The sequence below is a fragment of the Sycon ciliatum genome, chromosome 4, assembly GCF_964019385.1.
Source record: "Sycon ciliatum chromosome 4, ocSycCili1.1, whole genome shotgun sequence".
In the NCBI taxonomy this organism is placed as follows: domain Eukaryota; kingdom Metazoa; phylum Porifera; class Calcarea; order Leucosolenida; family Sycettidae; genus Sycon; species Sycon ciliatum.
Genome location: NC_088646.1, coordinates 35,140,994 through 35,166,649, shown reverse-complemented (window position 1 = coordinate 35,166,649; position 25,656 = coordinate 35,140,994). Strand labels below are relative to the sequence as shown.

Below are 25,656 nucleotides of genomic sequence, written 5' to 3'. Positions count from 1 at the left end.
GAGAGAGAGAGAGAGAGAGAGAGAGAGAGAGAGAGAGAGAGAGAGAGAGAGAGAGAGAGAGAGAGAGAGAGAGACAGACAGACAGACAGACAGACAGACAGAGACAGACAGAGAGAGAAAGAGAGAGAGAGGGTGGATGTAACTATCTGATAATAATTATTATAATGCTACTGGTGAACCAAAAGTATTACCAAGAATAGATAACATTACATGCCACTCCCTTCACAAGATACCGACGCGAGAACATTATTTGAATATCTCTGATTGTCGCGAAATTTGAAAGGAAGTATTCAAAGTTAGCAAGCAAATAACATGCAAAGGGGGAGTGAAAAAGAATAAAAGAAAGAGGAGGTGAGAGGTGAGACTAGAGGGGCTAAAATACACAGTTCAAGGAAAAACACCCAATGATACTACCAAGAGTAGAAGAGAGGGGGTGATGTACATTTAATGCTGCAATACCTGGTGAGGAGGGTGTCAGTAAACAACTTAAAGGAAAAGAGAAATATATGTGAACAAACGGCGAGGATTACATAGACAAGATGTCTGTCATCCTAAATTACGCATCAAAGTTCCAGATCGGCCCGGTTGAAAGTTTTGATCGAACAGAGAAAGTAGAAAAAGAACTAATAGCTTACCTAAAGAAACTGAAAGCCGACGGAGAAATATCCTCAAATGATTTCGATCGCATTAAGGTGGCAGACTACCCAAAAATTCGCTGAAAAATCGGATTTGTAAATTCATATTGAGTGCTATGTCAGTTGAAAGAGCATGAATAGCTGCAAATTCTCTGAAAATTGTGTCCCGATCTGACCGGCCGTTCAAGAGTTATGGCCGAAAATGTGCCCTTGCAAGGAAAGATTTTTTTGTTGCACGCTGTCATTTGTTGGCAGCACTGTATTTGAATGTGAGCAGACCGTGCGCAACTTGTCGTATCATGGAAACACGCGAAAGTGTGCAGAATTTTGCTCCAAGTCCAAAAATCAGGTTTTTGAGCCACATATTGGGCTGCACGGCGGCGGGCTTCGTCCGCCGCCGTGCAGCAGGACTTTTGCCAGCACCCTCGTGACGTTGCAGATATGTGGCTTGATTATTGTAGTTGACGTTGATTTAGTGACTTTGGCAAGTTAGTTTGAGTCGTGTCAAGAAGTCAGGTAGGATTCAGTACTAGGCAGTAGTGAAACGTGAGTGGTAGTCTTTGCCGGTTTCTGAGGGTATCCTGGATTTAGTGTGCAGCGCTGTGGAAGGTCCCAGCACTGGATGTTGTATCAAAGGTACGACCTCGTAGCACGTGCTAAACCTAAAAAAATTCAAAAATTGACTTGGGTCTGTGTGAGTCACGGTGTGAGAGAACGCCCACTCGTTCCGTTGTGACAGATTCCAGGGCCTCGTTGAGGGGCCCTACCCCATCACCCATGGCTGCTTCTGGACTTGTTCTAGGTTTGGGTCCCGCGCACGGACAGAATGAGCAGGAAAATGTGAAAAAATTGTAAATGCATTTGTTTGGCTCCTGGGTGGCTCGCACACCGTGGCACTATGCCGGAAATTTGAGTTTTTCCGGCCTGGAAAGCCTGTCAGTGAGGCGCAAGAACTTGTAAATCATGTCCTGAGGGCCAGCATAGTGGCAGGAGTGTGTGGTCAAAATTTCACTCAAATCCATTGAGAAACACCAAAGTTACGGTCAATTGAATGCCATATGAAATTTATGGGTAGGCTGCCCCCTTAACGCACTAGTACTACAAGTACTGAAGCAGAGAGCTCGAGCGGTCATGCTTGCACTTATTTATTTATTTTATTTTATTTATTTCTGCACCTCGTGGCATGTCAAGACAGCCAATTGAATTGAGGAGAGGGTGAGACCAACCACGGAAGAAGAGAAAAAAAGAAAATGAAGAGCACGTACACAAAGTGGGAAGGGATTAGCAACTTAAAAAGCAATGGGATGCTCAGCGAGCTATGCAGCGGAAGTGGTGACTGTGACTTTGTTTACTGGGAGATACTGAAGTGCTGTCTGACGAGGGTACGGAATTTGGGCATATCTGGAGCTTGTCTAACACTGGGAGGCAGTTGGAGCCACGTGGAGTAGGAGGAAAAGAAAGGGGAATTTACGAATAGGGTAGACCTAGCTAGGGGGAGACGAACGATGGGCCAAGCTCCCCGCCCGTCGAGGCGGAGGCGCGCATGCGTACATCTACACTGGACGCAGACAAAGGCGTTCCAGTATCGGACGGCCACGACGAGGACGAGTACCACGAGCGTCCGCAGGGACAAGACCTAACGGCACATGTTGACGAATGCGTGCGCCCAGGTGCTGAAGGGTTCTACCTACGTACCGATCTTCACATTCTCGGCACTGAAAAAAATAGATAAGGTTGCTTCTACTAAGGGTAGGTAGAACGTCCTTCTTCACACTGAACGCACGCGTCGTTCCAAATACTAAAATTAATACAATTTCACGCACGGGTAAGACGAACAGACAATGTTGCGCACCTCCTTCTCGACGCGCGCAGAACCAGCACCCACCCTGGTGACCCAGGGTAAGCGGAGTACCACGGGGCATCTGTCCCGTCCAAATGGTTTCGGATCCTGCGTGATTGGTTTGTTATTAATAAGTTTTGTTAGTAGTGACGAGGGGTATCCATTGTTCGTCAAAATTGATGTGAGCCACCTCAGTTCTTCTTGAAGAAGGTGAGGAGAGCAGATTCGATGGGCACGATAGACTAGTGCTTTGACAAGGTGAACTTTGGATTTAGTTGGTGTGTAGCTTCCCCATGGAATATACAAGCCAGTAAAGGTGGGTTTTCTGTAAACCGTCATGTCTAAACTCTTGGTGTCGTTGTTGCGGGTAATATTGACATCTAAGAAGGATATCACACCGTCCCGTTCACCTTCTGCAGTGAATTTTAATGCAGGATGTAGTCCGTTTAGGGTTGTTAAAAAGTTCTTGCAGGTTTCTTGGTCCTCGTCGTGACAAAAAACATCATCTACAAAACGGTAGTATACCGAAGGCCATAGCGATGGGGGAATGGATGACTCGCAAAATCCAACGAATATGTTTGCTAATACCGGACCAAGTGGAGATCCCATCGCAACTCCATCCAACTGTTTATACATGACATTGTCAAAGGAAAACTCAACACCAGAAGTGACCATTAACATGAGTTTGACAAATTATTAACATGAGTTTGACAAATTCGCTCTCATTCAAATCTGGTGGAGTCACGGACTTGTTATGGTACAACGCTGCTGCACAAATATCAATGGTTTCACGCAATGGAACATTGGTGAACAAACTGACGACATCGTACGAGCACATGTAACCACACGACTCAAACTTCGATTTCCTGATCTTATCTACGAACTCGAATGTGTCCTTGACGCAATGGTTATTGTAAAGGGCGAGCACAGTCTGCAGCATTGCGCACAACCACTTGGATATCTTAAATTGCGGCGAACCGGACATGCTTAGTATCGGTCGTAATGGTATATTCTTTTTGTGAATTTTCGGCAGGCCATACATCCGTGGCCGAGTGGATCCCGTTGGTGCTATCCGGTCATGTTCATATTGAGTAATCTGATGAGATCTAGATAGAAACAGTAGGTATTTACTTAATTTCGTATCTATGTTTGCAGTGTCTGTGATCATAACCATCGCACGGGCCGAGTCGACAGAACTTAGTGGTGTCATTGAGTATGACCATCATCTTCGCTCTATACTCCACTGCCGACATAATCACCGTTGCCCGGCCCTTGTCAGGGCGAGATATCACGATTTCAGGGCTCTTCCTAAGTTCCTTGAGAACTTTTATATGTTCCCGCGTCAGTGAAAAGGATCGTGTATCTGGCGGAGACTGGGCAAACCGGAACGCCTCGGCAGCCAAGGAAGCTCGGCAGGTTGCCGCCGCCAACTCCGATTTTGCGGGAACAGTGGACAGCTGTTGTTGAAGAAGTTGAAATTCAGCCAAAATATCAGTCTGGTTGAATTTGGGAGGGATACCAAAATCCATTCCACCACATAGAACATCTTTCTGTAGTTGACTGAGCGTGATACCGACAAGATTAATGATTGTGTCGTAGTTGTCGCTGCAGCCTCCAAACCTATCTCTTCTCAACGCTGAAACTAGGTTAGTTCGCTTCGTGTCATGTTTGGATCGTTGCTTGCGATCACATTAGGAGAGTAACCAAGAAAATCTGATAAAGTCAAAGACATTGAGAAGCCGGCGAATATTTTGATACGAGGAAACAAACTTTGATCGTACATTCTGCAGGTGACCCTTAGCCTTGTTTAGGTCATCAATTGATATAGAGTCATAGAGCTTCAATTTCTGGACCCGTTTCTGAAGGTACTTCGCTGCCACCGAATAATGGAGACACTCACGGAGTAGTCTTACATGGAAAATCGCGGTGTTTAGTCGTCCCCTAAGGGAAATGACTTCGTTAAGAAGAGCAATATAGTCACTGAAGACGTAGCTTAAAGTAGTTGAAGCAATGCCGTGACGACAGAAAACACAGCAGAGCGGTACTGGTGGTGGTATGCATATATGGGGGACAAGGTCAACCCCACGAATCTCACTCCGTGAAGCCCACGGAGGAGACCCCAGAGCCATAGGTGTGGACCCCTTGGGGACGACTAAACACCGCGATTTTCCATGTAAGACTACTCCGTATCAATTGAAAAGGTCCTCCTCGGAGATGACCTAAACAAGGCTAAGGGTCACCTGCAGAATGTACGATCAAAGTTTGTAATGCTACAGCCGTACAATACACTCCTTGCGAGCTAATACACGTAAACTCTGTAGCGCTTGGAAAGCACAAATCACATGATTTTCAACTCTTGATTCTCTGTTCACGAAGGAGCTGATGCAATTTCCAAACATCCTACTTTTAAACATTGGGGATGGAACATTTCAACATACAGGGCATAGAAATAGGAGATCCCCCAGATAGGCGTTAGCCTTTGGGTAATCCTGAAATAAAAGATTAAAAAGATTAAAGAAATGAATCATACATTGGAGGTGGGAAGAGCAAACACAGTCAGCTCTGAAACAAAGGTCAAAATTTAATACACTTGCATGCAATCTTGATACTGTTTCTGACGAACAACCCACTGCGAAAGCAGCTAATTGAGCAGTACAAATTGTAACTTGATAAAACATGTACATGTACATGTACAAGTAGACTGTAGAGGACGATGGGAAGTGTTTCATAAATGCAAAATTCTTGAACAGCGATAGTCAAAGGCGTATAAATGATGCAGACATCAACAATCACCATAATTCAAGGCTTTGGTTGAAGTACAATCCAGAATTGAAATTGTTCATGTTCCGCTCGCCAGTGGAATTACGGCACTGGAGTAGTATACATTAAATATCCGTGATCACGTGACTTATACAGAATTCTGCATTTATTCATTTCAGTATTGTAGAGTTTGTCGCGGAAGGTCAAGATTATGATAACACGTGAAAATGGCACTAAAACTCAAGGAGACCAAATTGGAAAAAAAATCAGCGGATATAATATAATTAGGAGGATGACTTTGAGACAAGTCACGTGATCACAGTGTAGCATTTCAAGTGAAAACCTATTGTGTTGGAAGATTCTTTTGGAGTGACAATCTTGATGCTAGCTCAGCTGAGGACGTGGTGTGATTCAGGAGTGTTACACGGTGTGGCTAGGCTATGATGCTAAACGTATGATGCTGGGCAGTGCTAATAACACCATGCAGAGTGTAGAACTCAGGGCAATGGGCAAAGGGCACATAACGTGCTACATTACACGTGTCCTGGGGAAGTCAACGTCACTGGTTACAATCGGGGAGTAGTATGGCATTTTAATACTCCAAGGTAACAATAGTCGCATATGTCGCAACGAGGCAGATGCTGTCGTGGGAAACACAGCCGTAGTAGACGGGTATGGGATCAAAGGGGATGCGCTTGAGTGTACGCACAGGATGCACTAGCAAGACAGAGCTGTTAGGCTGACAAACGGGGATCAGCTTCTTCGCACGTTGACCTCATCGGGTTTGTCCTTGTCCGGCTCGCCCCATCTGGTCGTCCCATCGGGTTTGTCCTTGTCTGGCTCGCCCCATTTGTTCGACGGGGTCGCCTCTACAATCCTCTCCGTTGCCGGTGTCGCCTGGAACAGATCTGTTATTACGCTAGACGTGAATCCAGCTGCCTGGCCGCCGTCCACTCCGGTCGTCACAGCAACCATGGCTGCTCTACGATTAGCGTCAAGTTGCGCTGGATTGTTGGCCATGCTGTTAGAGTCTCCATCGCTCTGGCTCCCGTCCCCGCTGCTGGCTCCGTTCATGTCTTCAGGCTGGGAACCATCAGCGTCATTGTCACTGTTGCTATCGTCAGCGTCCGCACTGTCCTCCGTGTTGCCGCTGCTCATCGAATCACCATCTGCATCTTCCACACCTTCCACGCTCTGATCGTCCGCTGCCATACTGCCGGATGACATCATGGTCTGGTCTCCTTCGACGGAATTGGATGCGCTCCTCAGCGTCCGGATGCTGCGCGCCTGGATGAAGCCGAGCATGGCGAAGGCCAGGAGAATTGTCACGAAGAAATTCGCTTTCAGAGTCGACACCGCCATTGTTGTGTGAGGTATGTTGTCCCCTCGTTGCAGCCTGTCTTCACTTGCCGAGGTTCTTGCGACTTTACAACAGTCCTCTCAGGCTTGCACAAGAAAACAATAGTCAACAAAGTGAAAGTTCTCTTAGCTTTAGTGGGTTCGCCTTGGCACGGTGCTGGTGACGAAGAGTTTTCGGGTTCTGATGAGATTCTGGCTCGTGGTGCTCGTTCTTATACGACTTGCAGCGACTTGCAGAGAAGAGGGGGCACCGACCTTCTTGTTTTGGTTCCTTGTCCGCTCGGCTGATCTAACCAGTCTGATTGCATCAGCGCTGTCTGCACGCATTGGCAGCAGCCACGTGATCATGTCCTAATAGTAATACCTTGCCCGTGCCCAGGTGACGCTTCCAAGCCTAAAGTCTGCATATCGGGGTTGGTCCGCAGACAGTGTTCGCGCTTATCGCGTGCCAGGATCGCCATTGCGTATGGTCGCGGTTTCGTTCCATGTTTTCCCCGCGGCAATTAGCGCAAGCGCATCGGTCCCTTGGACAGCTGACAGTGAGCAGTGGTCATGTATTACCCTTTGGCCCTTGTCCTGTGCTGCCATAGCCTGCCATAGCCTGCCATAGCCTGGCATAGGCAGTACCAGGTCGATGTCAGGGATTCTCCCGGAATTCGCAAACCAGACCACAGCTGGACTATGTGACATAGTGTTGATGTACAGCTACCTTGGTTGAGATGTCTGATATTTACATGATCTCTTTGCTGTCTGATGATTGGAAGCTGTTCGTGCACAGTCAAACACCATTTCCTCGCGCATCACAGTCCTTTGGTTTAGCTCCTGGTGCCCAACTTGTCCACGTGACTACCAATTCCAGCATCCAGTCCTTCTACAGCTACTGCTCGTTCGCAACCTGGACTTGGACAGTGTTCCTTGTCTCAATGCATTCATGTGTGATCGCTATGCTATGCATGTAAAGTAGTTTTGGCATTGTGTACTTTGGTTAAAACGCGTGGTACACACTGTCTTGATGGTGGGAATATTATGAGCGAGACCACCACATGTCTCAGAATACATGTATGTACAATGTACACTGTACATATCACAACCCCACACTCCATATCAGTCACCATGCATTAGTGTTGCCTGCTCCAGCACCTCCAGTATCTGCGTAGCGCCGACGTTGGCATGCCGCCGATACATGTACTGTCAATTTTGGCATGACATGGTGACTGCGGGACCGATGGTGTTTTTCATCCTGAGACTGCTGACGGTCGGGTCCCGACATGCACATCGGCGTGTGCTGTGGGTTCATGGGGGTTTACTGCTGCATGACTGGGTCGTGTCATGGATGGCGCTGAAAGATGGAGGTAGTCGCTGATAAGCAACGGGCAAGGCAAGTCCAAACCCTTGCACCATGTCAGGAGCTCGAACACCTTATCGATCTTCGTCTACGTGGCCCACACTCCTACATGTACATGAACCATTGCCTAAAACGAGGGTGTCCAACAGTGGGCTAGAACTCACTACTAGCCACCTCAAGGCTCAACGTTCACCATTGACACGTCCACTGGTTGACCCTAGGCTGGAGTGCTCGTAACATTTGCGATATGCAGTCACTGGAGTTCCTGTGTTGCGCCGGAAAAGGGTGTTTCATTTCGGTGTCCATGCTGCGCTGCTTGAGGCCATCATCAGAGGCCTCAGAGCTGTCTGTATCGGGTGAGTTAGTGATGAGGTATTACATAAGCATCCTTTGCTCACACGTCACTTTCCCTGCGTAATGGCATGCAGTACACATAATAATAATGTTGATATGTTGGCGAGCTAATTACATGCCCCGTGGGAGGTCAGACCCATCGTCATCCTCTGCAGCATTTGTCTGACCTCTATCACAGAATGCATTGAATTCCTGCCTAGAACAACACACCTGGAGCTATTTGAGGAGCTCAGCACATCATACGCAGCTGGCCAGAAGGTCGACGGTTATTTGCGACACGTGAGGCGGCCAGACTCTTCTAGGTTTCTTCGTCTATTTTCACTCGGCAATACCACCATCTCGTGCCCAAGGCAATAGCGCGGTCTTTCGTGCAAGGGTCACTAGTAGGGTGACTCTGCACGTCAGTGACGTCACAGACACAGTGAAAGCAGCCCATTGGCGTACCATCATCTAGATCAGTACGACTCATCTGTTCACGAAGTAACTTGGCTCACAGTGCAGTCTGCCCATCATGGTAAGATAGTGCTGGGTGCTGTATACAGGCCAGGATCCGCCTCAGACACTGATATCTCAACACTTGAGCACCTCGATGGCATCCTGGATAGCGTCAGAAAACACGGCACCCACACCATGCTGGTCGGAGACTTCAATGTCCACAACACGGCTTGGCTCGGCAGCTCTAAGACCACCCGTGCAGGGGAGTACATGGAGGAACTAAGCGCTGCCCACAGCCTCATGCAGCATGTCCAAGAACCAACTCGAGGTCTCAACACCCTGGACTTAGTGCTCTCTGACTTCACTGGTACTGTGACCACCGGTATCTCGCCGCCGATAGGAAGGTCAGACCATTGTGTTGTCCACGCTGTGCTCGCTCAAGCCCCGCTTGAAAATGAGCCCAGCACACGGAGACGTGTGTGGCGATATGGCCAAGCCGACTGGAACAGATTGCGTGCCCACTACCGTCGCATTGCCTGGGCAGCTGAGTTTCCGGAGGACCCAGAGGAAGCATGCAGCCTTGTTACTAGGCACATCGTGTCTGGGATGCTGCAGTTTATTCCCCACAAGATGCTGGAAACAAGGCCGTCCGATCCGAGCTGGTGGACACCAGAATGCACTGAGGCTCAACGTGCCAAAGAGAAAGCGTGGAAGGCCTGGCGTCACCAGGGGCCCAGCGAATGCCTGAAGCAGTCGTTCATGACAACTGTCACTCAATCTATTACAACCCAACATCGTGCACAACAAGCTGAAGAGCAGACAGTCCGAGAGCGTCTCACACGTGGTTCCATGAGAGACAAGGACTGGTGGAGGAATGTCAAGCGCGCCGCCGGTCTGGGTAGGACTACAGACGTGCCAACACTCACTGATGCTGACGGGCACGAGCACAGTACATCGAAAGCCAAGAGCGAGTGCCTTGCTAGATTCTTTGCTGAAAAATGTAGCCTTGGGGATAATGACATCGACAATGCTGAGTTACCAGCAACACCCTGCACTACCACTCCGGGCCTGCAGCGCGTCCGCTTCCGCGTCTCTGAAGTCCAACAGTGCCTGAAGCGTCTCAACACATCCAAATCCACTGGTCCAGATGAGATCCCAGGACGAGTACTCAAGGAGTGTGCAGCTGAACTAGCACATCCGCTGGCTAGATTGTTTCGCCTGTGTTTTGCAAATGGAGTCCAGCCCCAATCATGGAAAATTGCCCGTGTCGTTCCAGTGCACAAGAAAGGACCCAAATCCATGATGAAGAACTACCGGCCTATATCTCTCCTGACGATCATCTCTAAGATCATGGAAGGTATCATCAATCGGCAGCTTGTGAACCACCTGGAAACCCATCAGCTCTTCTCCTCGTCCCAGTTTGGCTTCCGACGTGGACTGGGCACAAGTGACCTACTGACGGCTCTCCAGCATTCCTGGGCCACTACCCTGGCTGGCGGCGGTCTTGTGCATGCCCTGGCAGTTGATATTGCCGGGGCATTCGACAAGGTTTCCCACCCAGGTGTCCTTGCGAAGGCACAGCAATGTGGCATCCACGGCCAACTCCTGGCTTGGCTAAGGTCGTATCTCCATGACCGAAAACTGACTGTAGTTGTTGGCGGTCAGTCCTCCCCACTGTTCCCGATCAAGGCTGGAGTGCCCCAGGGTAGCCTCCTAGGTCCCACTCTTTTCCTGTTATATGTAAACGATGCAGAACAGTGTTTAGCCCCAGGCTCCAGTCTAGCTGTCTACGCGGACGATACAACACTCTATGCCCTAATCAGAAACCCAGATACCATCGCTGCTGCTTGCAATAGCCTCCAAGCATCTATTGACCGCCTGCAGACTTGGGGTGCCCAATGGAAGATAAAGTTCGAGCCATCAAAATCTCAGGCAATACTCCTTGACCGCCACAGACCATCCCTGGATGTCCCACAGCTCACATTTGATGGCATGCAGGTGCCTGAGAGCCCTCAGCTCAAGCTGCTAGGAGTGTTATTTGACAGTACTCTCTCCTTCCGGGCCCACATCCGTTCCCTTGCCGTTAGAGCCAACCAGCGACTCGGCCTGCTCCGAAAGGCATCTCGGATCCTGGACAGTGCAGGGCGCCTAACTGTGTACAAAGGATTTGTACGGCCTATAATGGAGTACGCCCCTCTCGTCTGGGCAAGTGCGGCACATTGTCACCTCCATCAGCTGGACCTGGTCCAGCGTCGAGCCATGAAGGTTATTGGCCCCTCATTGCTCCCCAGCCTGGCAATCCGAAGGCATGTTTACGGGCTGTGCTACCTGTATAAGCTGCAATGCATACCAGGTCCAGCTCTGCTTACCAACATGGTACCTCCCCCAGCAAGAGTTAACGCTGCACCCCGGACGCGCCGGCAACGCCAGTCCCTCGGTGGCCACTCTTTCCAACTCGCAACTCCTCTGCCAGCCTCCAGTCCAGAGTTCATCCGCCGCTCCTTCCCATACTTTGTCCTGGAGAGCTGGAACACACTGCCTGCCCCAATCCTCGCCGAACGCCCAACTCTCAAGAAATTGCCGACATTCAAGACCAAGGCCTACCATCACCTCCGCCAGACCAATTGGCTATGGGCCACTGAAGTCCACCAGCACTGAGAATAACCGGTTGTCTCTATTATTATCATTTTCTGTCTCTCTCTCTCTCTCTCTCTCTCTCTCTCTCTCTCTCTCTCTCTCTCTCACTCTTCCTCTCCTGGGAAGCTCCTCATGCTCATTCTCCCTTTCTCTGTCCATCTCCCCTTCCTGATGCGTAGACCAACTGTTGAACCCGAGACCACTAGGTCGGGGGAGGTTGACCTACCTCATCGGCACGCATGCCACGCTCCTCTGTGTTGTCAAAGTTCGCTTGTCCACTTTTTTCTACATCCCCTTTTGTGTTGCTGGCCAGTGCTTTGTAGTAAAAAAAAAAAAAAAAAAAAAAGCTGAATACCACGCGTACTGAGTAGGTGGCACGCTTCATTGCCATTCCATTTATGCTAAACTGCGTTTTGCGTGATATTGTATGATAATCTCGACGTCTTTGACATGGTCATGTCGAGAAAGGAGACCGCTTCGGGGTACGGCTAACCCTGTGTTACCCACTGGACGTTGTGAGTCGTACATGTACTTGGTATGGCACTGTGGCGATGGGCACTCCACCACCCTGGACGATAAGTTCGATAAAGTCACCATGGCCGACTCGGCAGTGTCACTCGCCCATACTTCCACTCGGTGTACGGACATGTATTCTAACAGTACCGTGGTGGTGTAGTGGGAATACGTGTAGTTGTAGTACAGTGCTGGCAACTGAAATCCGACCCCTTGGCGATGCGTTCACATTCTAGCGGTCTCAATTTCGTAGTTTTCCTATCCCGTGCTGGGTCTTTGCGATGTGAGCGCACCGCTCAGGGGTCGGATTTCAGTTGCCAGCACTGTAGCAGGACTTTGAAGTAGCATTGCCCCCAGGTTATGTTCAGTGTCATTCAGTGATAAATAGCCATTTTGAAGTAGAAATCGCCTCCCTCCTCCATGACGTCACCAATGGAGGAGTACATTGTGTACTCCTCCATTGCAGTGACCTTTATACAATAATAGCTTTGTTGCTTGCATGAGTCATGACGTGGCAATAGTGCATGATCCACATAATCACTATCCTTTCTGGGTTGGAACTTGCTGCATGCCCAGAGTGGTTAGCATTTATAGCAAAAGCTACTTTGTTTCGCATGTTATTAGCTGTCCAGTACTATAGGAGAACGTGGGTTAAAACGCACGTTCTCCTGTTGGACAGCTGCAACTGCTGGGGAAATGGCAATAAAGGATTAGAGCGGCTTCACGTTCTTTCATGTGATTCTTTTTTTAGGGAATTGTGTGCCGAAACACTGTGTATTGAGCAGGGAGTGGTGCTTTCTGGCAGGTTTGCCGAGTGGAAGGTTCGATGGACTTCTCGTGTGCTCTGGATGGCAGTCGTCAGTCAGTCAAGTGAGAATTTAGGAAAAGCGCGAGCTCCCACCATAGGGAGCAACACACAATTCCCCAAGTATCGCCGAGGTCGCACCAACCTCTTCTTCACATTATTCTTTTTTACATCGATGGGGCACAAGTTATGCGTTACAGTCCACCAACTAAACCAGATTTTGAGCAGTCAGACGTGCACAAGGTAGCAGCAGACTAACAAGGAGTACTGAGACATTCCACGGCAAGGAATGAAGGAAGTGAGCTTAAGCACTGCACGATAGGGCTAACCAACGGCTAAATAATTCTTTGTGCCATCTTCAACGCTAACCAACGGCTGTCCAACTTGGAGGGTTCACTGGGGGTCACTTCCTTGCCGTAGAATATCTCAGTACTCCTTGTCAGTCTGGTGCTACCTTGTGCACGTCTGACGGCTCAAAATCTGGTTTAGTTGGTGGACTCTAACGCATGACTTGTGCCCCACCGTTTTCCATGTTTCCATTAATATTTTCTTCGCTCGCCATCAGAGTACTTAATTCACCAATGTATATTTGTTTTGTGGTCTCGTTGCTCTCTGAAAGATTATCTACGTGTACATTCAGTAGCGGCGTTTGTAAAAGATGAACAACGTGTACATGTAGATTGTCTGTCCCGAATACGAATACTACATAACCTGGGCGACAAGCTGATGAAATCCCTGTCCTTGTGCGAGCGGATATTGCCTTTGTGTACGCGAAATCTGAGGTGGTTTTACTTCCTGTACAGCTTCGTTGAAGGAAGAAGCCTGCACTTGGCCAGCAGTTCTTCAGGCTCGCCAGCCCGGTGCTTACTTGTTACTGTAGAAGGTACATGTAGGTCGACATGACAGACTGTCCACACGACTGACTGTCAGTGCAAGCACTCACAGTATAAGAACTTGTGATCACAACATTACACGTACTAGCCACGGCCTGTCCTGTTACAACCTCCACTGCCATCCTGCTTTCATGTTCAAAATTTGTCAAAACACTTTCGGAGTTACATGTACACGACAAAAGTACTTCAAAAAATCGGTGTAAAAAGGGTAAAGCTCACACGTTCGCGTTACCGCCCGCCATATAATATGCTGTACCTGCCATTCACAACCTGCAATACATGTACACATTATCTACATGTACCTTACAATCGGTATACTAAACGGGTAGATTGTGCTTGTGCTATGGTGTCATTGTTGGTGTGACCTTTTCCCACTTCAGGTGTATTCTTAGTCCGTCTTCCTTCTCTTCTCTTTTTGCCATGGTTGGCAAACGCCCCACTGCCAGCTATATTGGCTGCTGCCATTTAATTGGAAGGCAATGAATAGAGTTGAATGCACAACAATGGATGCAGCTAACGAGGTCCCCTGTCGGGCACTTGTTTTAATATGAGCCTTCATCCTCACCCTTCGCCAGGTGCTCGTCCATGTACATCTCCTACCGTGTTATCTCTGTCATGGCGGTGGTCTGCAAAGGATTTAATTCAGTAATTGTACAATCGAAACTTCCTGCGCTACTTTTGCTTCTCAACATGCAACATTGCAAGGCAAAGCCGTGGTTGGCTATAAAAACCCTGCAATCGCCACGCAAAGTGGTCATTGGCTACCCCAGCCATGTATTGCTTGGAATAAAATAAATAAATAAATAATGCCAGTTGTAGTGCGGATGTGTGAACTTTACTTCTTTAGAAAATATTCAACACTGGACAATCTGGGATGCAGACACTTCCAGCTGGATAGCATGTCAATTGTCATGTCCATTGTATAACTAACTTGATTACAAGTACAATGTACTTGTCATGTAGTCTCATGATAGACTTATTAGACATGGTTAGCATTTTACCGTTCACGCTAAATCCTACAGTACTCGTACCCAGCACCCAAAATACCGTCGGTTTGGTATCGTTTCGACGATAGAAAGCTTTGTTTAACGGGAGAACGAAACGGTTATACAACAACGGCAAAATGCGAACCACGTGACGTCTATTCAATGTGCCTTCGCGGTACAATACAACACTTATAGTTGTAGATCGACTTGGCACGACAGCATGACATACATGTAGGTTTACCTTTGTATATCCTGCACAACCACATGTAGATCTATTCCCTCATGTCTTGTACATGTACATGCCCATTGTACTTCAAAACGTGGATCAAAAATTCTTTTTTTGGGAAACGCTCGCAAGCTGTGATGTTGGAATCGGATAATCATGGAGAGTTCAGGTATGGCTGTCAATAACTGAACGTAAACCAACAGAATGGAGATACAAGTAGTGAAGTGAAGGACGGCCAGCACTTGTAACTGTAACGTATAATACGGACTACAGGTGGCTAGCATTCCTTGAGGAGTCACCAGCAAAGAAGGGAGTTGATGTAAGCTGCCTGGAACAAGTTGTACATTTACTGTTCGCCTTCACTACCACCTACTACTGCTGGTACATGTACATGTACATGGTACTTGTAAGTTGTACCAGAAAATAACTTGCCACCAGCAATCTCTCGCTACCCTGAGCTGCGTCAGTTCTTGTTACTCACTGACACAAGCAGCCAGCGGCTGTGCCGAACGCCAGCACCGGAGCCTGCGAAGGCCCCAACATTCGCACAACGTCCAAGGTAAAACCGCGTAGATGCAATTCACTGGCCTGTACTGCTGTAGATCTACTGGCACTAGCACTGGCAGTCTCTGTACCAGTCTACTTGACAAAACGTAGCTCTGACTGAGTATGAGCTCTGATCACGGAGTCGCTCAAAGCCAACATGGTTTCTCAACGTTTGTGCGACTCCCTGGTCTGGCTACATATCATCTGTGTTTTCTCCGCCGATCAGCCTTCCATGTGGTGATGCACACAATACTATACTGCTGAAACTGTCTGATACCTAACTTGATACCGATAGTCGTCAGGTATTATCTGCTCCTTGTAAGGTGAACTTGTAGTTGTAGCGGTTCGTTCAGCCGTGCGGACTGCATGTCTTGCAGACCAGCGCAGTGTCATATTCCTCGCTGTGGCCTGTGAGGTACTTGTTGAGTCAACCATTGGCACAAAGCCCCATTTAGCCAACATTGGCAACAATCCACAATGCCTGGCTAACATGCATGCTGCAGCGACTATTGCATTGCATGCCAATCAGGATCCAGGATAATGTGGAATGGGGAAGGGTGTATGGTGTGTGGTGTGTGTGGGGGGGGGGAGGGGGTGTGGGGAGGGGGGGGGGGTGGTGTGTGTGTGTGTGGGGGGGGGGGGGGGGGGGATGATTGCTGTGAATGTTCTACCTGCATCTACTGTCAGGGTTTAATTAAATTGAGCCGTGCTTGTGCGTGTGTGTGCGCGCGCGCGCGTGTGTGTGTGTGTGTGTGTGTGTGTGTGTGTGAGAGAGAGAGAGAGAGAGAGAGAGAGAGAGAGAGAGAGAGAGAGAGAGAGAGAGAGAGAGAGAGAGAGAGAGAGAGAGAGAGAGAGAATGAAGAAGTTGTGTCACGGCGCCCAGCGTAGCTGCCATGCCAGTCGGATCAATACTTTTTCGAGGGCAGAGCTCAGACGAGAATGCAGTAGCAAGTTGAGTGCATGTACTTTAAGGTACAAGTATTACTATGTATTTCGTCTAACGTTATTTAAAAAAGTTGTTATGCCGTGCAGGTGATGTTCACAAACTACATTTCATATTTTTGAGAATTTGTCTGTGACGTAGCGTGCAGGCGCAGAAGATACGAGAACAGACTACAGCCTTCCACTTCCACTCCTCGGAGAAACGACTTCAAATAATTCTAACCAGAGCTTTGATTAATGTCACGTGATGACGGTTGTTGCCATTTACTAGCTTACACTGTAGGTTGTAAATAATTGTGCAGTTCCCATCCTCAATGTGTGTTTTGCTTCATCGACACCTCCATTCATCATTTATCTCTTCCCATCCACCGCCCTCCTTCAACACTCCCCGAAGTCCACCATTGCACCTAGATTACACTTTTGTTTCTTTGCAAGCCTTTGTGAGCTTCTGCACAGGGAGCCCTACACATACCTGAAGGGCTCCCTGCTCTGCACGCCTCGGATATTTTTGTCTCCACGCGGCCACTGCTGCATGCATGCTTCTGGACGGATAAAATGATGTACGAAGCATGAAGCCACCATGCATCCTTCAAAAAGTGCAAATACAGCATGTGATGCCCTTTCACAATTCTGATAATAATATCTCCTGTCGTCCTCGTCAAATACAATTATGACGCTGCCTCGCTGAAAACTGGCGTAACTGCTTTCATCTACTATTCAGTGGTAGCCGGACCCAGGCGATAAAAAGTATGGGCTCTACCCACTACAGTGCCCTCCAGTACATTGAGCACAGTACATGTACATGTACAGTGTACATGGTGTATGTGTGGCAGCATGAGGATACCAAGACCCGAGGCTGTCTAAAACGCTAACCCCCGGATTGTGGACTCTTTGAGCCGGTAATGGCACAGCTGCAGCAATCTTCTCGGAAGCCAGGATTTCGCACTGGAGTTCATATCCTAGCAAGTCCTTTTTTTTCAACTGTCAGTGGAATGAGACAGTGCAGAGCAGAACGGTATCAAAATGGAACTTGACCTTTTTAAAATTTCTTTTCATCTTGTCGTGTTTGATAGAATGAGAATCAGAAGAATGGGAACTCAGATAAATTATCTTAAATCTGTCAGCCTGACCAAGGCCAAGAGCCTCCAGTGCATATCAACTACATATACATGCATGGGTTGTTCTATCGCAATAATCTTCGTACTTCTAAGTAAAGGAAAGTACTAAAATAAGTAGAGCATAATAATAATAATTATTAAACCATGTGCCATGCATTCAAACTATCCATACTGAATAGGAGATAGAGCTGTTATAGAATTACACAGATGTTATAGAATCACGTAATAATTTGAAAAGGCAACAGAACATTTCGAACATATCAGTAGAACCGGTTTTGTTGCCTGGTTTAGCAGGTGCTTACACAGGAGAACGCTGTCACTCGTCTCTTCATCTTCGTGTGAATGGTGAAGAGCTTAGCGTGATTCCGTCTTGTACTGTCTCCCCGGAATAAGGACCACACCATGGCGCGTTATTTGCTTGCGGACCAGTACGTTTATCCACGCTGTTATCGCCCCACCAACATGCGGCTTAGAAATTGGGGGTGGGAGGGTCGGCTCCCACATCACCGCCTTGCATGCCAGGGTCATTTCCTGGTGCATCCTTGTCAGCGTCAGTGGGTCCCATTGGCATGTCCGTGTCCGTGACGAGTTGCGCTGGAGCTGGCGTCTGTACTCGAGCCTGCTGCGCTCGCATCACCGCTTGGCCTGTAGCTGTCTCGTCGCTGGAGTCCTCACTGTCATCAGAGCCACTTCCGTCGTCACTGTCATCACCCTGGGCAGTATCCTCGCTGTCACTGTCGGAATCACCCGAGCTGCTGTCCGAGGAGCTGGAGTCGCTATCGGAGTCACTGTTCGACATGGAGTCGTCGCTGCTGGCATCTTGTTTTCGCACTAGACTTTTACCATTGACTTGCAGTCCCACTGCCACTAGACACAGGCACATTGCGAGGAATACTGTTACCTTCATCTTTCCTTCTTTGCACTGGACGCGTTCAGAACAACTTGTGATACACAAGGCCTTTAGTCAGCAATGAAACTTTGCTAGTTCGTCGAAAGGCGAGTCTCAGAGTTCTGTCTAGGACAACAAGGGTTGATGGGATTTTATACTCCCTCTCCCACAGAGGCTTTGCGTACTCCCTCTCCCATGTGCGTGGGGGTGTTGGTAGGCCTATACTGGCTATAGTTTGGATGAGGGTGCGCATACGGCAGGCCTGTGAAATGCTGCCTGGGCCTTGCTCGCTCTCCCCCCCCCCCCCTCCCTCTCTTCCTATCTCGAAAGAATGTAACCCCCAATGGCATGGCCATGCGTCAGATCGCACACAACACCCGTACAAGCACACATCTGGCGCGCCTGATGTTTACTTGGACGCCTTCAACTCATTCCTTTCGCTCGGAACATGCCAAGTGTCACCGCGCCTCACTAGCACTGCAATGTATGGTGTAGTCCATGTGACCAGAAGAATAGAAAACTGATACCAATGCTATCTCAGTATCTGGCCGCAAAAAGGATCGCATGGAACCAGGCCTGGGCGCACCGCCACTTGGAGTGCGGGTACAATCTCGCAGGCTGATAAAGCAGCAGCCAGGCCGCGGCGGTATGTCGAGAACGCTGAATTATTCATCTGAGCAGTCCACCTTGTGAAGAGCACGGTGTTTAAGGCCGCTGAGGAGATAGGCGTTCGGTGCTGCTCGCTACGCCATACACCGACAAATGAACCTGAATAAGCCAGCAGCAAGACTAACACCGATATATCGGCCTCGCGTCCCTTCCATCTAAGGAATAACTGTGAAACTAGAGCAGTGGTGGATGAATGTTAGTGTGGCCATGTCACCAAGGCGGGTCTATCCACGCCTACGATGATCTGACCACGTGGCACGGACACACGGCCACACACGGAGCCTAGAATACACTATCCACTGAACTGATCTTTAGAGTTGTAGTGTGGTACACTGCTATCTTCCCTGCCTGGCCGTGCATTAGTTCCCGGTTCGTCTGAGGTTTCTGGGTTATCCCTCCGTACCTTCACCACACGAGTCGCCTCGGCGCTGAGAGGTATAGAAGTATGTCGTGGTAAATTGTATTGGATTTGTGCGGATGCTGAAGGCAGCAACAGGTTTTCCTTTCAGCAATCGGCACAACAACCCACCACTACATGTAGCTGCGTCTGACCCAACCTTATCAATGACACGTGTCATTCGTTATTCGCCGAGGGTCTTGGCAATGTTAATTTGGACTGCTTCAGGACGCAACTACATGTGTATGTACGATACATCCACATGTACCTTGCACTTCACAGAACAACATGTCTTTACGATTGTCCTCCAGCAATGAGAAGCTCCTCCACACGGAAATAGTGGTCACTGCTGCTGATGGATGCGGCGGCGCCACAAACAGGCTAACGTCATCATAGCGGACGAGGAGGTCAGAAAGACAACACGCGCTGGATTGGAATCCGTAGCATTCGCGATCACGATATTGCCATCGGATCAAACATTCTTGAATACGAAATATACATGCACTGCAGCATGAATAGTAAAATGCACCAACGTTCCGTCCACGGCAATAATGCACTGCTGATTGTGTGGTGTTTTCTTCTTCGTACACTATCCTGTAGTTCTACTATTCGACGTTGCTGCATATTGGGTGAAAACATGTAAAGCTAGAGTGCAAGATACATAATTATTCTGTAGGATACACTTCCCATTGCACTCAACGGCAAGCGGTATACATTTACCACACATGTATTACTGAACTGTCGTGTTTCTGCTGCCTCTTGCTCTTGATCTAGAAGTCCTGAATCATCATCAGATCATAGCTCGGTGAGAGCTAAAGTCAGCTTCTCTACCGATATTCCACTTCCGTTCGCGAATAATCATTTCCAGGACAAATACTTACATGTACACTCATGAACGTCGACACAGCGACAGTGTATGCGTAGTTGCACGAATGTGATCCACAACCTGAAGTTAGGCTGAACTCCCTCAGAGCCAACTCTCTCCAGCATTTGAACTACTAACGACTCGCATGTACTAGTATGCATGTAACCTAATGTTATAGTGTAGGCTTGGAAACACATGACTATGTGGCTGTAGATGGTGGCTCTACCCTGATTGTTGTCATTGAGCTCTACAACTAACACGACCTTGTACGTACTGTACTTAATACATTATACAACACCTTGTGACTGTGACTCGTGAGGTAGTACATGTGCCTGTAAATATTTGCTTCGATAGCAGAAGAAGAGTTGGAACACTCATACTGATACTATGACACGGGCCCGACACCCCATGCTATTATCTTCCTGGGGTGAGTATCAAAGGTACAAAGTTATGTCGGTTCACTGGCATATCTCCATGTCGAGCGTCACCTACGCCTATCTCTGAGAGACACGACAAAAGAATGTCACCCACGCACACCTATCTTTCAATGATACAATTATACTAACAGTAGATAATATGGAGATGAAGCAGAGTCGTCGGTAAGAGGTACGTTACCATTGAGCAAGACTATGATTGTTATAACATCTCAGTCTGATTCTCTGTGTTGGGATCAGACTTGTTTAATCATCACAAAACAAACCCTCTCTTGGATTGCCACACCTACGTCATGGCTATTTCGGGGAAGCAAGCCTTGAAGGGGCGGAGGCGGAAGGAGTGTGGACATGACTATGGCAGGAACGTCACCCGTGCCATTCACATGTATAGGAACAGTCGTTCAACGAGGAGGGCAACAATTGTACTGCACAACCAGTTTTCCACAAGTTCTGACTTTTCTATGTCTATGTCCCCATCCCAACATTCACATTGCTCTCCGGTTATGCAATGAAATCCAGTCCCTTACGAATCATAGCTGCATGATCACCTGCCCAGCCCGCACTTCCACACACACACACACACACACACACACACACACACACACACACACACACACACACACACGCACGCACACACACACACACACACACACACGCACACGCACACGCACACACACACACACACACACACACGCACACGCACAGGCATAGAACAACTGTACTTGAAGTGTATAGCCTGGAGTTGTATTTCCAACGACACAATGACGGAATACCAAGTGCTGCAATGATGAGTGTTACGATGGGTCTGTACTTCAACCATATACTTAGCAAGTTTACTGTAAATTGAATTCAAAGCGACTATCGTAGTGGCAGAAGTCACAAGTCATTTGATCTACATGACTGTATGTGTCTGAAGAGAAAAAGAAAGATGCTCTAGTTAGAGAATGAAAGACCGAAGATGATTCGGTTCATGGTGTGGAACAATAACAGTGACGTAGAAGACTATGAATGGATTGTTCGTGGAATGAAAATCGAACGACAGGGTTAGCTGTTACGGCTTTAGGTGCCTTGCGATACGTTACGTTACGTTACTTGTGCCAATCATTTTAGTTAGCTATAGATAGCATGATACTATTCGTGACCAAAGCGGCAGTAAATCAAGCACACGCGTGAGGCATGTGTTTACGGTTGGTAAAACTAACAGTGCGATCATCTTTATTCTAGTCATCAGTTTGAGGGAGTTAACAGTTAGAAGGTAAAACGTTTGCAGAAAATACTTCACCGTGCTATTATCATTCTATGTTGAGCGCATACCTATTCCTACGTCAATCTTACCGTGACATTCAGAGATTAATCGATCATTTACGGGAGACATTACGTATTACAATGCAGGTATTGCTTGACCCTATTACTGCGTTTTTTACCATCGTGAACAAGAGTCTGAGGGAGTTTAGAGTCTTACAGTGGTGCTGTGGTCTTAGAGACGAATGCACGTCGGGTGAAACGATGCTCAATCGAGATGCTGGCGATGGGGTAGTAGACAGAATTCACTGATCATCAAGCGATTGATGGGAAGAGGGCGCGCCACTGGTGTGGAGTGGTACTGTGGCAGTGAACGTGACTCTTGTCTATCCGGTGGGGGGTGCTGTGGTTTCATCGGCCTTGTCCTTGTCCGGTTCAGTCGTCAGCACTAGAAAGTCGGTAGGTAGCATGAGCTCTGCTGGTGCAATCCGCACGTTACCCCTGGCCATCGTTCCATCGGTGCTTGAATCATCTGAATTGCTCGCGTCTTCACTGTTGGCGCTGTCGCTATCGTCGCTTCCCATTCCGGAGTTGTCACTGCTGTCGTCATCACTCGCACTATCGTTACTGTCGCTAACGTTACTGTCGCCACTGTCGTCACTGCTGTCGCCACTGTTGCCACTGTTGCCACTGTCGTCACTGTTGGAATCGCTGCTGTCGTTATCCATATTCATGTCGTCTCCATCAGATCTTAGATGCAAGTTCTTGATACTTCTGCTAAACACGGGCATCACGACCTGGCCCAGTAGAAGGGCAGCCATTAGCAACATTGCAACGTTCTTCATCTTGGAAGATTTACTTGAGGAAGGGCTCTTCGACTTGTTTAGCTCTCAGAAACCTGTAGGGGCTGTAGAAGTGTTTGACTTTCTCTGCGTCTCTGTCCTCCTTTTATAGTAGGAAAGTGAGGGGATGGTGTGATGGTGGGACCCATGGAAGGCTAAGCAAGGTGATAGTAACTATCACCTTGCTTAGCCTTCCATGGGTCCCACCATCGCACCTATTGATAACTGTTATCAATAGGTCCATGGCCATAGCTTCCAATTGTATTCTTATTCTGTCGGTCTTATCCGATGCGATATCTTTCATCGGAGCACGGGCACTTGTTGTACATTGCATTGCGTGCTGTCAGCGAACTGAGTTTGTAGGCTGTCAGCCAGGGTAAGTGTGTAGGCAACATGTCAATGTTGATGTGCTGTAGAAACCGCGCGTCAATCGCTGTTTCCCCGCACCCGCTGACAGGAAGCGGTGACGGGACCTGCATGGGCATCACTCATCCACTGACCACTAATCTCGCAAAAGGTATGTGCACTCAGTAGATCTGTATCTTGGCCGAACCTCGTGTCCAGTCATCTATTGATTGTTGGGGGGGGGGGGAGGGTCGAGGGGCATTTCTGAATGTAAAATTTAGTCGGAGAGGCGGTGAGAACATTTTACTTTGTACATTGACATGAAGTATGCTGGTGATGGCATCACTGTGGTGGCGATAGGCCGATTCCTGCTACAAATGGCTGAGTCTGATCATGACTGTCTTGCCATCGGGGCCTTGTGCCACCACAGCCAGACACTCACATACACACATACACGCACATAACACGGATACAACCACATGCACGCAGACATACCAGTACACACACACACACATTTTTTCATCATATTGTGAGAGCCGTGGGCCAATAGCCCCGGTGAGAAGGCAGTCTTGCCTGTTGCCTGTTCATATGGTGAAGTAAAATAAAGAAACAACAACAACAACACACACACGTGGTCGGCACGTAGGCAGGCTCACTGCTACCCCCCCCCCCCCTTGACACGGACACATGAACATACATGGATGACGAAAGAGCACTCGGAATGTGTTGCCACTCAGAGTTTCATACCCATTATGTAGTACATGCCGGTACATGCACATTATGTCTGTAGTGGACATAACGGTGTACATGTACATGTAGTGCGCTACACCCGTATAATTATAATCATTGTATGTAGGGGACACTGGATGCATTGTTCACAGTGTTGACTGTTGTCACTGCCATCAACCAATGACTCGCTACTGTAGTAGGGCGTTGTACCCGAGGCAATGGCAGTGACATCGACAGTTCACCGACAGTCTAGTCGTGCAACATGTCCGGACGGATGAGTTAAGTGGTGTGTGCGGCACTCCCGTCGGCGATTTACTTAAACCTTACCTAAACCATACCTTACCCTTACCTGTGCAGAGGAGAGATTGTTCCATACCTATCCACACGCGTCAAAGGGAGGTCACGCTCTAGAGGGCATATTCACGTGAACTTGTTGCACCAATCCTCACCCTCTTGTGTCTGGTCAAAGTATCGTCCCTTTCCCCCGGTTTGGCATAGGAGAATTCGCCGTTGACGAATTATCCAAGCACAGCATTCTCATGTCATCATGCTATAATTATGAGTGACCACAGCCTCGGATACATGTCGTTAGGTTACTGAATGTGATGACCATGTAGGGAAGTGCTGCGTACCGTGCTTGCTACACAACATCCGCAACTAAACTTAACCGGGTGAGGTTCACGTCGATATGGCTGTGCATGTGTGCGTTTTGCATACGTTGCGCCCTGCATGTTTGGCTTGTGACTGTTGTCTACATACACAGACTACAGTGTGTGTGTCCTCTACTGTACTATTCAGTGGTGCCGCGTCTCGACCTCTCGAGCTCCTGTCTTCGGTTGAGCCTTGCTTCCCATAGTCCTTCCCCATTTGAGAATTAAAAGGCTATTGATATGGTACTAGCAGGGAGTAGTAAAATACCGTTATTTTTTTACTACTCCCTGATATTAGTAACCTCGCAGTGCAGCGGTGCCTGAACACTGCAATGATCCGCCGAAATACCGCTTCGACTGCTAATACAAATCCATCTTGCCTGGAGTAGAGGTGAAGTATTCGAGATTGAAGAGGTCTGGTCGGTGCGTGCGAGAAATGTAAACTGAAAACTGATGTGATAAACACCCACCCACTACGTGTAATCAATGCTATCCGTGCTCTATCATACCTACCTAATTGTAGATACCCAGAATGACCCTTATCCTACAGCCTGTGACGATTTGAAGCAATACAGGTCAGCAATACATGCCAATGCACCCGCAAAACATTCATTGCATACCGCTCATAAGTGCCTTGAGTGGTATTCGCACACCACAAAGCATTGAGACTCTATCCATTCAGATGTTCATCCAGGTCAAAATACATGATGATATACACGTACATGTACCCGCAGCTGTTTGACACTACACATTTCGAAGACTCAGTGTCGTGTGATGAAGGTCAATCGCAGGGTTCAGAGATGCTCTGTCCACGAACAGACCTTCTGATATGGATAATGGATCATGAGCTATGCTTGGTCATTTTCTCTGAAGACAGCCTAGTAGTACTAGTAGTGCATCAGCCATCAGCCATCACAGACGCTAGCCGAGGCAAACAATGGGAACCATGTACAGCGTGTTTGGGTGCTTGGGCAGCACGCATGCGTGTAGGTCACGGATAGCTTGGAGGTGAAAGCGAGCAAGGACTTAGGTATGCAAAGAACATTCGTGGTGATGACTAATGTATACACAACGGGGTTGGAAACCATTCCTCGCATTCACAGTCCGTTACCGACAATATCGGCAGATGGACGTCATCTTCGCTTGTGAGTCCTATCTGGATGTTTAAATCAATCTGTGAAGTGTGTAGAGCCAAGGCAC

At 48.2% G+C, this 25,656-nt stretch overlaps 1 protein-coding gene across 1 annotated transcript; it reads right to left on the bottom strand.

Moving 5' to 3' along the window:
- Positions 1-17,306: 17,306 nt before the first annotated feature.
- On the bottom strand, positions 17,307-18,421 carry LOC135815884 (uncharacterized). Its single transcript, XM_065329230.1, has one exon. The coding sequence runs from the start codon at positions 18,299-18,301 to the stop codon at positions 17,864-17,866; it is 438 nt and encodes a 145-aa protein (XP_065185302.1). The 5' UTR covers positions 18,302-18,421; the 3' UTR covers positions 17,307-17,863.
- Positions 18,422-25,656: the final 7,235 nt, after the last annotated feature.